Genomic DNA, 17,500 nt, shown 5'->3' with positions numbered 1-17,500 from the left:
AGCTACAGTTAGCACAATGTGCGATGGTGAGAATAAAAGATAATCATTAAAATAATCATTAAAATAAAGTCTACACAAGCTATGGCTATATACACAGGTATACAGTGAGGTGCAGTGGGCTAAGTAGAGTTTTGATTCAGAAGTCTGACAGCTGAGGGGAAGAAACTATTTGTGGTCCTGTTGGTTCTGCCTGGGAGGCTGTGGTAGCGTGCCCCAGAGCGAGTACCCTGCAGGCGGGTGAACAGTCCATGGTTGGGGTGAGAAGCGTCTTTGATGAGGTTCCGTGCTTTCCGTAAGCACTGCTTCTCATAGATTGATGATGGGGGGGAGTGGGGTCTTGGTGATGCGTTGGGCTATTTTCACTACCCTCTGCAGTGATTTCCGGGCCTTAACAGTGCAGTTGCCGTACCAGACTGAGATGCAGGCGGTGAGGATGCTCTCAATCGTACAGCGATAAAAGTTCGCTAGCACGGGAGTGGGTAGGTGGAGTTTGGCCAACTTCCTCAGGAAAAAGAGGCGCTTGTGGGTAGGGATGACCCCCGGACCCCGGTTTTAAACGGGAACCGGTACTATATTAGAAAATACCGGAGTATTTATAAGCTCCGACGTCATCGGTACTGCTATCGATACTCTAGAGAAATTATTATTATTATTTAAAAGTTGCCAACGATCTCTCCTTTCTCTGTCTCTGCACGAGAAGCGAGCCGCAGCGAGTCATCATTATTACACACACTCCTCGCGAGTCGCTACACATACGGGTACTCCTTAGTGTTCCTCCTTAGTGCTGTCCCGAGATGCTTCCACCTGCAGAACCCCAGATCCCCGCAGGCTGAGGATCCGCAGGCTGAGGATCCTCAGCCTGCGGGGATCTGGGGTTCTGCAGGTGGATAGTATTGGCTGTCCCCGACGCCCGTGCTGAAGCGCGCTGCACACAGACAGCTTTGCCTCTGCATGCACTCAGTCGTGATGGCGGATAGAGCGAACTGCGAAGCGTTCTAAAGTATGGATATATAATACAACGCATGTTGCCACAAGTGCAACAAAACATTTGCCAGTAAGGGTGGCAATCATAGGCGGCGGATGGGCTTATGTTCTAGGTAGGCTGTATTGGGCACGCCCCCTCGCGCGTAGCCCGAGAAAAATTTGACCTTTTATTTTTGGTTTCAGGCAAACTGTCCAGGTTCTGATTTCATATACACACACACTACTAGGCTATACTACAGCGAGCCCCACTCATTTATATATAGTGCAAATTAAGTGTTCAAATGAAGGCATCCAATAATATATGAACCATTGTCTTACCTTAATGCAGATAAATGCGACGTTTCGTCTTGGTGAGAATTGAATCACAAGTTGCAATGAAGTGAAAGTTTTTCGTAATTTAGATCTCATCATGCTTTGAAAACAATGTACATACAGTAGCTCTAAAAAGTTTCCACGATTTGATGAACTCGGACTCTCATCATGTCCTCTTAGAGCTATAGTTATGCCTCCTCGCTTCTCTACAAAGCGATCGGCGGGCTGAAATTCAGAACACAGATGTTTGCTTTACTCTGCCTGCGGGCGGGATCAGATTCAGGATGATCATGTGAATGATGTGATTGGCCACATTATTTAACCTGAGCCTATGCGTGATTGGTTACTGCCTGTATACCTGGAATGTTAAACGCTGCCACAGATTGACACCTTCGTCGTTGACACCTCGGCCAGCGAGCCGGCGAGACGGCTGCAGCACACAGGGGCGTAGCTGGGGGGGGGTAGCTTAGGATGATTCCAAGGGCCCAGCACTGGGGGGGGGGCCCAAAAAAAAAGATTTTTTTTTTTTTTTTTTTTACTAGACATCACTCAGGTGTATTATTTATGCTCTGGGTCTCATTCTCCAAGGACTTACGACAAAAAGGGCTTTCTCTTGGGGCCATTTGAGACCTTTTCGGGCCGATTTTGGGATTCACCGACCGTCCCAATAAAACATAATAATTAATATTATATTATAATATATTGTCTATATTCATGTCTTGCCCGAAAAGGTCTCAAATGGCCCTAAGAGAAAGCCCTTTTTGTCGTAAGTCTGTTGGAGAATGAGACCCAATGATACTATATTTGTTTCTGAAGTGTGTGTGTGTGTGTGTGTGTGTGTGTGTGTGTGTGTGTGTGTGTGTGTGTGTGTGTGTGTGTGTGTGTGTGTGTGTGTGTGTGTGTGTGTGTGTGTGTGTGTGTGTGTGTGTGTGTGTGTGTGTGTGTGTGTGTGTGTGTGTGTGTGTGTGTGTGAGATATATACTGGCAATACGAGCAATCTATCAAAACATGTTGGCAAAACAAGATATTAGTGTGCAGAAATGCGCCGTATTTGACTGCGCGCACTGTTCCATCTGCATCCACGTCCACTGCAGCCGATAAGCCAATATACGGAGTTTCCTAGGCTAATAACGAATTATTACAAATAGGCTAATAAACAAAATAATTGTTTAGCTACAAATACTACAATCTAAAAACGTTTTATAGATCGTCAAGCTGAGGCGTCAGCCACCAATGTGTCCCAGGCCAGTGAGCCCAGGGCCACCACACATCCTCCCTCCACCACCCAAAGTCCCTTCTCCCTAGCAGCTAGGAAGGATGACAGAGGATAGGGTGAACGAGTGTCACAGGGCTGTGACCCAGTTTGTTGTCAAAGGCCTGCACCCCTTCTCTACAGTGGAGTCCAAGGGCTTTAGGTAACAACTAATCATTCAGTGTATATCGTTTTTTTTGTATACATAGTTGTCTAACTTGTCTGTTGTTGTTGTTGTTGTTGTTGTTGTTGTTGTTGTTGTTGTTGTTGTTGTTATAAGTTATTATTGAAGCAGCTATTCCCACCACTCCACACAAATTTACAATAATTCAATCATTTCTAATCTTTACTGTAGGGAGATGACCAATGCTCTCAACTGCAAATATACCCCTCCCTGCAGGAATGTCCTCAGTAACACACTGATTCCTGCCTGGTATAATGTTGAAAAGGCCAATGTTATCACAGAGCTTAAAGATGTGCCAAAGTTAGGGTGGACCAGCTTAACTCAGGACCACTACTACTAAATAAAATAGAAAGTCCCAAAATAGTTAATTTATCTGACTGCTTGTATTAATTGATAAAAAAAAGAGGCCATGTGCAGTAATATAGTTATATAAAAGAATAATAAAGCAATGTCGATTCTGTTCTTAATAATTTTTTTGCTAAATCAAAAAGAACCGATAAGAGTATCGATAAAGTACCGAACCGTTAAGCAGTATCGATAAGAGTAGTAGTATCGATAAAATCCTAACGATACCCATCCCTACTTGTGGGCCTTCTTGACCAGGGTCGGGGTGTTGGTGGTCCAGGACAGGTCCTCAGAGATGTGGACTCCCAGGAATTTGAAACTACAGACCCGCTCAACCTCCTCTCCATTGATGTGGATGGGGCTGTGCGTGCCTGTTTTATTTCTCCTGAAGTCCACTATCTCCTTAGTTTCTTTGGTGTTGAGGGCCAGGTTGACTAGTCCCACCGCGGTGGTGTTGTCTGCAAACTTGACAATGGTGTTTGAGCCATGCACCGGTTTGCAGTTGTGGGTGAAGAGGGAGTAGAGAAGAGGGCTCAGCATGCAGCCCTGCGGTACACCAGTGTTCAGGATGAGAGTGGAGGACTTGAGGCTGTCCAGTCTTACATGCTGAGGTCTGTCGGTCAGGAAGTCCATTATCCAGTTGTAGAGGGAGGGGTCGATGCCAAGGTCGTGGAGCTTGGTGGTCAGCTTGGAGGGGATGATGGTGTTAAACGCCGAGCTGAAATCAATGAACAGAAGTCGCACGTACGTGTCCTTCTGGTCCAGATGGAGGAGGGCAGGGTGTAGTGCTGCGGAGATGGCGTCGTCCGTACTCCTGTTCTGGCGGTAGGCAAACTGGTAGGGGTCAAGTGAGGGTGGTAGGCAGGATTTAAGGTGAGCCAGGACTAGCCTCTCGAAGCACTTCATGATGGTGGAGGTGAGTGCCAAGGGTCGGTAGTCATTGAGGCTCTCTGGGGAGGCGTGTTTAGGGACAGGAATGATGGAGGTGACTATGAAGCATGTGGGAACTTTTGCCTGGGCCAGGGACAGATTGAAAATCTCAGTCAGGACCCCCGTCAGCTGCCCAGCACTGACACTGAGTACCCGCCCGGGGATCCCATCGGGTCCGGCAGCTTTTTGTGCGTTGGTTTTGCACAGTTCCGCAAACACGTCAGTGGGGGAGAGTGTGAGGGTCAGGTGGGGGTCTTGATGGCCCTCTTGTGGTTGTCCCTGTCAAAACGGGCATAAAAGTAGTTTAGGTCATCTGGGAGGGAGGGGTCAGTGGTTGGGCGGGTGGCGTGTTTGGGTTTGTAGTCTGTAATGGCCTGCAAGCCCTGCCACATGCGCCGGGGGTCAGAGCCATTTAGATGCTCCTCGACCTTGAGCTTGTGGTCGTGCTTGGCCCGTTTGATGCCCCTCTTCAGATCCGCCCGGGCTAGACTGTTAGGCTTGTGGGTCACCTGATTTGAAGGTGATGTCACATGCCTTCAGCAGCTGCCGGACCTGCCCATCCATCCATGGCTGCTGGTTAGGGAAGATTGTGATCAGCTTGGTGGTGGTGACCTCGTTGATGTTGGTGCTGATGCAGTCCAGGGTGGTACAACGACTGTAATGATGCATGTAGTTTCTCTGGGCAGATGGAATGGCCTATTTTTAATCATGACAAACTCAAGCTGAGCAGACCAGTGCTTAACGATGGTGACGTTATCTGTACACCACAAGTTGTTTACCTACACGCACACTCCTCCTCCACGCTTCTTACCGCAATCAGCTGTTCTGTCCGAGCGGATACAATGACGTCCTTGTAGTTCGATCACGCTATCTAGTTCAATCGCGTTCTTTCTCTCTTTCTTTCTTTCTTTCTTTCTTTCTTTCTTTCTTTCTTTCTTTCTTTCTTTCTTTCTTTCTTTCTTTCTTTCTTTCTTTCTTTCTTTCTTTCTTTCTTTCTTTCTTCCTAGCCTAGCTTAGCACAAATGTATGGAAGTGGATACAGAACAGCTAGCCTAGCTGTTGGCCCAAAACACCTCCCTGTGTTCCTTTGTCCTAAGCTAGGCTAATCTTTCTACTGCAAGCACAGAGTGGAACAGGAAGTGCATTTCCCATAATGTTGGTGTGTTCCTTTGATGATGATTTGGGAAAAATAGAAATAGAAAGCTTGTGTTTAATATGCAGCCTACTCTCCATTGTGATTTGATGGCAGGTATGAATTGGGTTTTATTTAGAAGGTTAATGAATATCTTTGGTTTGTCTCCATCTCAGATGTGTTGCCAGAGGCAGACGGCTCAGCCATGAAGCCTTCTATAGCAGACCTGGATAACATATTTGGCCCAGAACAGGACTCTGTCACTGAGGACGAATCAGGCGACAAGTGGGTCTGCTTCAGCGAAGAGTCTTCACCAAAGGACCCTGCGCATCCGGTCCCCGCCTCCCCTCCTCCCCCCAAAGACCCCACGCCTCCTCTCCCTGCCTCCCCTCCTCCCCGCGAAGACCCCACGCCTCCTTTACCGACATCACCATCTCTTCCCGAGGAGCCGGCGCTGCCTTCGCCCGCATCACCTCCTCTTCCAGAGGAACCCACGCCTCCTCTCCCGACCTCTCCGCCCCTGAAAGAGGAACCCACGCCTCCTCTCCCGACCTCCCGGCCCCTGGAAGAGGAACCCGCGCCTCCTCTCCCGACCTCCCGGCCCCTGGAAGAGGAACCCACGCCTCCTCTCCCGACCTCCCCGCCCCTGGAAGAGGAACCCGCGCCTCCTCTCCCGACCTCCCCGCCCCTGAAAGAGGAACCCGCGCCTCCTCTCCCGGCCTCCCCGCCCCTGAAAGAGGAACCCACGCCTTCTCTCCCGACCTCCCCGCCCCTGAAAGAGGAACCCACGCCTCCTCTCCCGGCCTCCTCGCCTCCCAAAGAGGAGCCTCAGCCGAACGCGCCTCCTGTCCCCTCGGCTCTGCCGCCCAGAGACCCCACCCCTCCCTTACCGACTTCCCCGCCTCCCAGATCTGAGGAGCGCGCGCCTCCCGCCTCCTCCTCCCCGCCCCCGGCCTCCGTCCTTCCCGTCGACTCGCCGCCCGCCGGCGCACCCCCCCCCAAAGCGGCCATTCCCCCGGCGGCGAGCCCCCCCGCTGAGAACACGGCGCCGGGGCGCTCCGTCCCCCCGCCTCTCGTCCTGGGGAGGGAGAAGCGGCCCGAGAGTCCAGAGGCTACCGCCCCCCCACCCCGAGAGGAGGCCGGTGGAGCAACTGTCGCCTCGCCCAAACACGCCGGTCGGCAGGGAAGCCGGACCACCCCTCCTCCTCCTCCTCCCACGTACCGGGCGGTGGTGTCTTCCCCGGGACCCATGTCCGGAGCGGGGGGCACGGGCAGTGGTGAGTAGCCAGCCGGCATGCTCTCTTGCTGGGACACAGTCAGCGATAACTCTCCTTCTCAGGGTCAGCTGTGGTCTCCATTCTGCTATTTTCACTCAACAAAGATTTCTTCATTAACATCTTGATTCGAATCTAGAAAATGTATTAGAATAGTTATTAAAACGTAGAACCTGGATCAGCATCTTTGTTAGAATCTTTACTAAAATACATGATCTTAAAGATATTTGGTAAAATAGTGCATTCATATAGTAGCTTTTATCCAAAGCGCTTTACAATTTGTTCCTCAAATTGTAGCCATTCACTCACAAATTCACACACTGACGGCACAGGTGACCACCTGCTCATCGGGAGCAATTAGGGGTTAAGTGTCTTGCTCAAGGACACTTTGACACGCTGCCCGGGATTAGTGGGAATCGAACCGGGAACCTCAACTGTTGCCCCATATTTTCAGGGTATTTGTGCTTTATATTACAGGACAGTGAGTGACAGGAAATGTGGGTTAGAGAGAAGGGGGGTGACCTGCAACTAAGGCTGGCTTTGAACTCAGGACATTGCGGTTACATGGTATGCGTCCTACCACCAGGACGCCCCCAAAATACATAGTCTTTGTTCAAATCAATAGGGGAGCGATGTTTCTGGAAACCGAGGTCGTCGGACGCAGACTGTGTGCCTCTGTCTGTATTTGTCTGAATCTGAGGAGTAGAAAACTGCTGCTTTGTGGGTTTTGAGTCTGGAGCTCTGAAGACTAAATACGCTGTGATTACACTGCTCTGCCTGCCAGTTCATTATACTGGTCCAGTAAATAGGAACATCTCTCTACATCAAGCTTCAACATGAGGTACTAGGAACATATCTACAGTAAGCTTCAACATGAGGTAGGAACATCTCTACATCAAGCGTCAACATGAGGTAGGAACATCTCTACATCAAGCTTCAACATGAGGTAGGAACATCTCTACATCAAGCTTCAACATGAGGTAGGAACATCTCTACATCAAGCTTTAACATGAGGTAGGAACATCTCTACATCAAGCTTCAACATGAGGTAGGAACATCTCTCTACAAGCTTCAACATGAGGTAGGAACATCTCTACATCAAGCTTCAACATGAGGTAGGAACATCTCTACATCAAGCTTCAACATGAGGTAGGAACATCTCTACATCAAGCTTCAACATGAGGTAGGAACATCTCTACATCAAGCTTCAACATGAGGTAGGAACATCTCTCTACAAGCTTCAACATGAGGTAGGAACATCTCTCTACATCAAGCTTCAACATGAGGTAGGAACATCTCTCTACATCAAGCTTCAACCTGAGGTAGGAACATCTCTACATCAAGCTTCAACATGAGGTAGGAACATCTCTACATCAAGCTTCAACATGAGGTAGGAACATCTCTCTACAAGCTTCAACCTGAGGTAGGAACATCTCTCTACAAGCTTCAACATGAGGTAGGAACATCTCTCTACATCAAGCTTCAACCTGAGGTAGGAACATCTCTCTACATCAAGCTTCAACATGAGGTAGGAACATCTCTCTACAAGCTTCAACATGAGGTAGGGACATCTCTACATCAAGCTTCAACATGAGGTAGGAACATCTCTACATCAAGCTTTAACATGAGGTAGGAACATCTCTACATCAAGCTTCAACATGAGGTAGGAACATCTCTACATCAAGCTTCAACATGAGGTAGGAACATCTCTCTACATCAAGCTTCAACATGAGGTAGGAACATCTCTACATCAAGCTTCAACATGAGGTAGGAACAGCTCTACATCAAGCTTCAACATGAGGTAGAAACATCTCTACATCAAGCTTCAACATGAGGTAGGAACATCTCTCTACATCAAGCTTCAACATGAGGTAGGAACAGCTCTACATCAAGCTTCAACATGAGGTAGAAACATCTCTACATCAAGCTTCAACATGAGGTAGGAACATCTCTCTACATCAAGCTTCAACATGAGGTAGGAACATCTGTCTGCATCACCGCATGGAGACGTGGGTCAGAGTCTTGTTTCCTTCCCACTGTAGTCAAGTGAGAGCAGACACTGTGTATGAGGAATCTAACCCTCCTCCAAAAGGTCACCACACAATGACAACACACAGCACCACACAAAGAGGCCTGTAGCCTGCCCTCCCTGCTGACGCAGCATGTCCGTGCCGGGAGACGAGGAGTGAGAATCCTCCTTTAGAATCCGCCTGGCTCCCCTACGATGGGAACGTTGTCGTCTAACATAAACAAGAAATCCCCCATGTCAGATGAAAATGCCATAAATCTGCAGAGTAAACTTTCTTTTTTCTATAAGCGATGTTTTATAAAAAAATTTATGATGAGTATAATAGTATAATACTGTGTACTCTGCAACTGTGAAGAAAAACCCCATTGGTTTAAACAGAATGAATAGACACATACAAAAATAATAATAAAAAAGATATATATATATATATAAATAATAATAATAATAAAATATTCGAATGTTGATTTAGAATTTGAATGTCAACGTTATGAATGAAGTTTCGAACTATTCGGTACAGCCCTAGCGAGTGGGCTGTCCCTTAGTATTTTGTTTCTATTTAAACAGTACGGAGGCAGATGGGGTTACAGATTATAGGGGGGCCTTTTCGTGTGGAGTCTCCATGTTCTCCCCGTGGTGACGGGGCTCCCCTCCGGGTACTGTAATGGGAAATATTAAAGGACAAAACGATGGGCCCTTTACATTAATCATTCTGAGTCATTATTAATATAGAAACGTTTATTTCAGCGTGGCCACAATGAAAGTTCAGTTTACAGTCAGAGACAACATGTTCACACAGTAGCATCTGGCCATAAAATGACCAAGAGCTCTAGTCACACGTATATTAAATACACAATTGAAATGACGTCCACTAGACACCCAGACAGGTAAACAAAGTCTGCCCAAAGGAGAACCAGCCTTGGCTAGGCGGTATTGTTTATGTGCAATGCTAAACAATCCTCGCTAGGAGAGGAAAAGATTAGGTCAAAAGTCATCCTCTCCCCACATTAAAGGGACAGTAGTGTAGTAGTAATAACTATTACATCAAAAAAACTATTTTTATTATTACACCAAACAGCCACCAGAGGGAGACACCAGTCCACACATAAATGAATGACGACAGGTGGTCCCAAAACCCCTGTCTGGATGGTCAGGATCCCAGAACACAGTGTCCAGGCTCTGGGCGGTCAAGGGTGCAGAATACAGATATCTCCAACCACCAGGCTGGAAAGAATCATAACAAAAACCTAGGGCGAGCGATTGATTATCCAGTGTGTTGAGATGGAGTCCGGCTACCGATCGCGAGTGCCCGGACGGATTATGGATGAGCACTTCCTGTTTGGCGCGCCCCTCCCTCTTGGCCGATCGGCCACCAGATGGCGCTCTCGAACCGTTGAGTGGAGCTCACCAGTACATCTCATGTCTCCGGAGGAGAAATATGATTTCGATCACAGATTTTTGAATTATTGATATCAAAGACGAGTTACGGCGTCTTCGGCAGAATGAGCATGGCGAGGAATGACGTCTAAACACGTCATCGGCGATTAAAGTGTTAATTACCCCAGTACACAGAAATGGTTCCAGGTAGAATTCAAGCCTTAAAACCGTCAAAGTTAGCTTCTCAGTGAATCGGTGTGGGCTGACAGTGGGTAATGTACAAGTTAACATATTTTGCTTTGAAGTCAAATAACAATTTCACAATGAAATGGCTCCTATACAAATATATTTGCTACCAAATAATCCCCCAATTTTTTTTAAAACATCACCTTTATGGATTCCTTTACCACAAGACTTATCTAATTGCATTCTAGTGACAACTTTCCCTCGACCCTTAAAGCGTGATGCTGCATCAAAAACCTAGAACTCCTCCCTACAGCTGTTTCAAGTCACCCTCATGGATCAAGTTACAGGCCCATCAGCCGTACCCTAAGTTTATTAGCCTGTGCTGTATTGTTGCATGTCTTAATCGTTTTCATGGCATACTTTTAATTGGTCAATGTAATGTATTGGAATGCTTGAAATAACATCTAAAATGCCTGAAACTGCTCTCCATTGAAAAGACCAACAATTAACCTCGCTGACCTCGATAATTATTTCTTATATACCTTATCAATGTGGGAGGTTGGATATTGGCCTATAGTTGGTTAGTACATTACTGTCTAGTTTGGGTTTCTTTAGTAAGGGTCTTACGACAGCAAAGTCATTAGTGGCATCTTTAAGTAAGCAGCATTTCAACTAGAATTGTTTTCTTCCCTTTTCATAAATATCTAATGAAAAATTGCATTTCAACTAGAATTGTTTTCTTCCCTTTTCATAAATATCTAATGAAAAATTGCATTTCAACTAGAATTGTTTTCTTCCCTTTTCATAAATATCTAATGAAAAATTGCATTTCAACTAGAATTGTTTTCTTCCCTTTTCATAAATATCTAATGAAAAATTGCATTTCAACTAGAATTGTTTTCTTCCCTTTTCATAGCGTGCGTGCATGTAAGCATGTGTGTGTTATTTTTTTTTTTATCCACTTTTTCTCCCATTTTCTATATTTTCTCCCATCCCAATTTCGTATCATCCAATTCAACCCTCCCCTGTCACGAACGCTGTTTCTTGCCTCCCACAAGCCGGCTGCAATGTGGACTAAGTCATACATAACACAAGTCCCCTCCGGTACTTGAGGTAACAGCAGTCGCATCTTTTCACCTGCGCAACTCGATCTCTCAGTGGCGAGGAGTAACGCGTGGGAGGCTCACGCTGCCCCCGACACTTCCTGATTCTACTGCGCAGGCGCACCAACCGACCTGTAGGAGTCGCTGTCCACAACGCCCGATCCCCACCCATCAGTTTCCCACCCCCTAATACGGCCAATGTGTATTAGTACGGACGACCAGCTAAACTGAAAGCAAATGTGGAGCGCTGGGCTCGAACAGGCAAGCCCAGCGTCTCCAGATTTCGTGGCGAGCGCCTTGCCCACTACGCCACGTAGCCGCCCAGCATGTGTGTGTTATATACTCTGCCTGCTACATATGTCCTCCGCGTCGATGCCTTCCCGCAATGCCGCCCAGTCAATGTGCTGATGGCTCCGTCCCGCCTTGAGGCAACTCTGCTCTCCATTGCGCCTTCTTCCGCTCAAAATGCTCTTTATAGGCACAGTCCTTATACCAGTGACCGTTCTGGCCGCATACAAAACAAGCACCAGCACGTTTGCGCTGAGTCTTTCTCTTTCGTCTCGGGATGCTCTGCCCAACTGAGTCGTCCTTTGCAAGCTGTGAGAAAGTTCTCACCAGGGCTAACTGTGATTGTCCGACCGTCTTTATCAGCGACAATTGTGACCGCTCCATCAGCTGTTGAGCATGCAGACTCAGCTCCCTTAATTGCCTGGCCATTTCATCTGTTGCTATTGATCCAGCCCCGTGCGTGGACGTTGAAACAGGCCAGACCGTTGCGGGTGGTGGTGGTGGTAGTGGTATACGAGGCCAATCTCCTCGCTGCGGAGTTGGTGGTCATTGACGAGGCAGTTGACGTGGCGGGAGGGCCGGTAACGCACACGGGAAAGCACAGAGGCCAGAGTCCACTGCAAGCCCCGAAAATACCGCCGTGGGGGAAGAGAAAGAAAATAAAGTGTCGGGCTCCTTCCTCACTCCCCTCTTCTCCCCAGTCTCCCATGTCGACAGACAGGCTGCTCCCTGCCCCTCTAAATTGCCCACATCCTCCATTTTAACACGCTTCTTTTTTCTTCACAGACAAAAACAAAAAAACAAAATAAAATACGCGGCAGAAAATAGTTTCCTCTAAACACTTCGGAGACACAAGGCTCTACTTGTAGCGCATAGTAACGCCCTTATCCTAATTTCATTCAGAAATAACTGCAGTTTGACCAGACAAGGTATTAGAGATGAATCACACAAGAAAAACAACTGTCTCTACTTCTGAAATTTCTCACGCACGGTCAGCTTCCCGCCTCTTTGTGAGATTTTTTTTTAAAACAGAGCAGTGCCTAAAAAGATCCTTGAGATGTCTCAAGAACCCCAGACCTCGCCTAATACATTCGGGACTGTTGTATGAACTAAATAATGTCTCTAGTATCGTAGTACACTTTGCACCACACCTTACGTTTGGGTACAAATGTAATTCTTGCCTAATACTTTCGGAACCCACCTTTAAATCCAAGTGTTCAGAGGGGAACAAGAGGGAAACACAAAAAAAAACAATACTATGATCTAGTCCTAGACAACATCTGGACCCAGAAACTCAACAACTCTTCGCCCAAATCAAACTCCTGCACGCATCCACCCTGGTAAATCTGCCAGAAATGACAAGACAGTCGGTACACAGGTGTCCTCTCTCTCCTTTATTTTTTCTCTGAGGATTGAGGCGAGGACTCCCCCGGATTGCTCGCCGGCAATGCACAACTCTGTTTCACCCGCTGTCTGGTCAATCTAGACACCCTAATCTAATTGTAACATAACTAATTATAAATTTAAAAAACAAAAAACGTTTTAAACAGAAATCAGAATGCCAACAGCCACAGAGTGTTCCTTATCACGCATCCAAGGTCCATGCCGGAGGTGACAGCCAAGCGGACGGCGCAGCTGGTTCTCCCCCCCCCCCCCCCCAGTGCGCGGAGGAGGTCGAGACAGGGCAGCGCTCCCCTGGAATCCCAGGATTCACCCTCTCTGCAGAGTCTGTTTGGCGGCCGACCTCGACACCCATCAGTTTAAAAATAAAATAAAACTAGTTTAAAAAATCCCATAAACATCTCTCGTCGCCATCTGTAATTGGAAATATTAAAGGACAAAACGATGGGCCGTTTACATTAATCAATCTGAGTCATTATTAATATAGAAACGTTTATTTCAGTGTGGCCACAATGAAAGTTCAGTTTACAGTCAGAGACAACATGTTCACACAGTAGCATCTGGCCATAAAATGACCAATAGCTCTAGTCACACGTATATTAAATACACAATTGAAATGACGTCCACTAGACACCCAGACAGGTAAACAAAGTCTGCCCAAAGGAGAACCAGCCTTGGCTAGGTGGTATTGTTTGTTATGTGGAATGCTAAACAATCCTCGCTAGGAGAGGAAAAGATTAGGTCAAAAGTCATCCTCTCCCTAAATTAAAGGGACAGTAGTGTCTGCTAGTATCTGAGCACATTACATAGCTGGTCAGAGTGAACCAGTCAAGCTGTTTACAATGACACGATAATATATTCCACGACAGTACTCTGGTGTCCTGCCATGTCGTGAAAGACACGCATGCTAGGTACATACAGGACTTATCAGACTCGCTACCCCCCATCCAAATTCTAAACAACAGATTGGCTTTTCATAATATGTATGAAATATCTCTTGCAATAATATCCACGGGGCTCGACCTTTTGCAGTCGTTGTGTATGTGTGTGCGCTGGGCAGCGGTTCCAATAGTCTAACATGCTTTGCATCCTCGCCAGTCCTGTATACCCACGTCGCGCTAAAACATTAACTACTGTAATGTTATCTGCTAACTGAGTATTCCAACTAAGCTAACCTGCTAACGCTAACTACTGCTAACGCTAATCACAGGGAACGCTCAAATGCAGTGGGGAGGGGGGGGGCTTAGAATGTGTGTGTGTGTGTGTGTGTGCGTGTGTGTGTGCGTGTGTGTGTGTATGTGTGTGTGTGTGTGTGTGTGTGTGTGTGTGTGTGTGTGTGTGTGTGTGTGTGTGTGTGTGTGTGTGTGTGTGTCCGTCCTCTCGAATAGAAGCACCTCACAGTTTTTACCCCCCCCCCTCCATTAGGACCACTTAACCCCCGGTTCATGACCTCCCCAACACCCCCATCTGGCCTCCCCAACACCCCCATCTGACCTCCATCTGACCTCCCCAACACCCCCATCTGACCTCCCCAACACCCCCGTCTGTAGAGAAACACGGAGAAAGCAGTACCATCTGAATACCTTTGTCTCACGTGTGTGTGTGTGTGTGTGTGTGTGTGTGTGTGTGTGTGTGTGTCTCGCTCCCTCTCCCTCTCTCTACATCTCTCCTGAACCTATTCCATTCAAAAGGAGGATATTGATGCACAGTAGCTATAGTATATAGCTCAGTAGCTGTAACAGAATAATTGTATTAATTAACTATTATTCAATAGCGTAGAATAGACCAGAGCAGTGTTAATTTTGTTGACTAAATTGATGACGAAAGATGTTCGTCAACGAAGGTTTTTTTCATGACGACAACGAGACGTGACGTCACGTTATTGAAGACCATGTCACGCTAACGAGACTAAATTGTTTATTAAATATCGTTGACCACAACTGAGGACACGAAAATGTAATTTACAAAAACCAGGACGAAATGTATCTTTATGTATGTTGATATTGTTGACTAAAACAAGACGAGACAAAATAATTATAACTTTTCTTAATGCCATCGTCCCGACTAGAGCAGTGTGACGAGGAGCTCCGTTATTAGCATTAGCTGGAGCTATTTGAAAAGCTAGTTTTAGCTGAACGTTACCTTGGCTAAAGTTGGGACTATTCATAATCCAGCTGCAGACCTGCAAGCAAAGTACAGCAAGTTGGCAAAGGAGTATTCCAAGGTAAATCACTTATTCACCAGTAACCTTACAATGTTTGTATTTCCATCTAGCTCGCGTTAGCTAGTGGCTAACCTAGCTCACGCTAACGTGGTCACTGATTGACCTCTCGCACACAATTAATGACATAATGCAGACAGCCATACCGGTGACAATGTTTAGCTTTTAGTGCCAAATGATAAGAGTCTGAGGCGGAGTCTCAAAAGAGAATGTTGAATATTTATTTTGCATTAAAAATCACAACAGTGCCTCTGCTACTTCACTTCACTATCACTTCCTAAACGGAGCAGCCTGGATAGGAAGTGCGCAACAACGTATAATGTCCGTGCGGAACCAATGTACCAACAACCATTCCGTGGGTGAACTCATTGAGCTTAGTTGTCAATTAATGATACTAATACTAATCTATACAATCACCTGTTGTTGAATAAATACCATTACTTTCTAGTTATTACTAAAAAACAGTATATATAAAACAGTAGCTGTAAAAAATAAAAGAGAAAAAAGTTTTATAATTTATATAATATAACCTTTTTATAATTTTTTATGTATGCACTGGTATCGGATCAGTATAACCAGACATAGACCACCTCTAACTCTAACCCCTAACCAGACCTAGACCACCAAGTTAGGGTTGTGACTTAGAGGTGGTCTAGGTCCGGATAGGGGTTAAGAGTTGGTCTAGCCCTTTACATCCATCTATCTAAATAATAATAATAAATTATAATGAATGCTTAACTACCCCTAAGTTACCCTAACCAGACCTAGACCACCTCTAACTCTAACCACTAACCAGACCTCTTCCATGTGGCACTTTAACACTGACCTCAGAATGTGATTTTAATATAATGTTTTATGCAAGCAGATTGCAATCAGTGAATGAATGAATGAATGAAAACTTTATTTAACAGATTGCAGAATGGGTACAATACAGTACGGCTCAATACATACAATTGTTAAGGGGATGCAGACCTGAGAAAGACGTTTGTCTTGTTTCCATCAGGGTCCCCCATTTTCAATTCATATAGACATATATGACATACATGACATACAGATAGTCAGTACTGCTACATCTATACATTTATGACATACCAGATTTGCAAATACAGTACTGTTTGTGATACAGAAGGAGTCAAGAAAAGGGAGTATATACATTTGACGTAGAAACTGTACATTGGAGGTTGGGTGGGGGGGGTTGGGTACATTGGGATATTGACAACCATACTGGGTAATTTACATTGGAGGTGGTTGGGGGGGGGGGGGGGGGGGGGCGGGGGGCACACTGTATAAACAAGTAACACTGTACATTGAGGGGGGGGGGAGGAGACACTGTACAAACAAACACAATTGTACATTGAACTATTGACAAAACCATACTAGGTAAATGACTGTACATTGGAGGGGGTTGGAATGATTGGGTTAGGATATTTACAGGGGCCAGTGTTGAATTGCAGTCTCCCGTAGGTGTCCCTTGAGAGAGGTTTTGAAAGTGGGTAGTGATCCACATTCCTTTACAGCTTTGGGTAGGGCGTTCCACATTGATGTGGCATAATTGCGAAACGTGTTTAGTCCCTTATTTGAGCCGAATCTGGGTTTGACATGATTTGTGGAGCTCCCTCTGGTGTTGTGATCGTGGTATTCACTGACCTTTGGGAAGTATTTTGACATGTACATGGGTACCTTGGTCGTGTAGTGTATCTTGTAGACCAGGCCCATTGCAAGTTGTTGTACTCTGTCGTCTACTCTAAGCCATCCTAGGTTGTCGAAGTGGGCAGGGGTGAGGTGGGTTCTAGGAGTAAGGTCAAGCAGTAGTCTGACCAGTTTGTTTTGAGATGTTTGTAATTTTGTTTTTAGCGCCTTTGAGGTGCTTTGGTACCATGAGGTGCAAGCATAGTCGTAGTACCCCTGAATGAGTGCTCCTGCCAGAGTCTTCAGGGTGTTCTTGTTTACCAGAGAGGAGATCCGGTACAAGAATCGAGTTCGTTGGTTGACTTTTTTTATTACATTGGATGCCATTTTGTCACAGGAGAGATTAGCCTCTAGGATGGACCCCAGGTAGGTAATTTCATCTTTCCTTGTGACAATATTGTCACCCACTGTAACTGAGAAGCCGTGTGTACTACTACTAGTACTACTGTGTGTTCTGTTTACTTAGTTTACAGTATCCTGTTATAGAATAAACCGCTGCCAGACACAGCAGAGAGAGAGAGGACAGACATGACAGAGAGGACAGACACAGCAGAGAGAGGACAGACATGGCCGAGAGAAAGGAAAGACACAGCAAACAGAAGACAGACAGAGTTCAGCGTCGCCACATCCGTAATGCTCTCTTTGATGCATACATTGGACCATGTCTATACCAACATATACTGTAGGAGCAACAATACATTGGACCATGACCAACATATACTGTAGGAGCAACAATACATTGGACCATGTCTACACCAACATATATACTTCCTGTGTATCACTTGTGCCACCGACT

At 46.2% G+C, this 17,500-nt stretch overlaps 1 protein-coding gene across 1 annotated transcript in view; it reads left to right on the top strand.

Annotated features, from left to right (window-relative positions):
• Nucleotides 1-17,500, top strand: part of LOC311225890 (uncharacterized protein) — a 381,841-nt gene that overhangs the window by 357,118 nt on the left and 7,223 nt on the right. The window contains exon 15 of the mRNA XM_084311282.1: nt 5,316-6,416. Coding sequence (XP_084167408.1) covers nt 5,316-6,416 — 1,101 coding nt within the window. The remainder of the gene's footprint in view (nt 1-5,315; nt 6,417-17,500) is intronic.

This window comes from Notolepis coatsorum (genome assembly GCF_963971535.1).
Source record: "Notolepis coatsorum genome assembly, chromosome: 3".
Lineage (NCBI taxonomy): Eukaryota > Metazoa > Chordata > Actinopteri > Aulopiformes > Paralepididae > Notolepis > Notolepis coatsorum.
The sequence above is the reverse complement of the archived record's forward strand: the minus strand, read 5'-3'. Positions and strand labels throughout refer to the sequence as shown.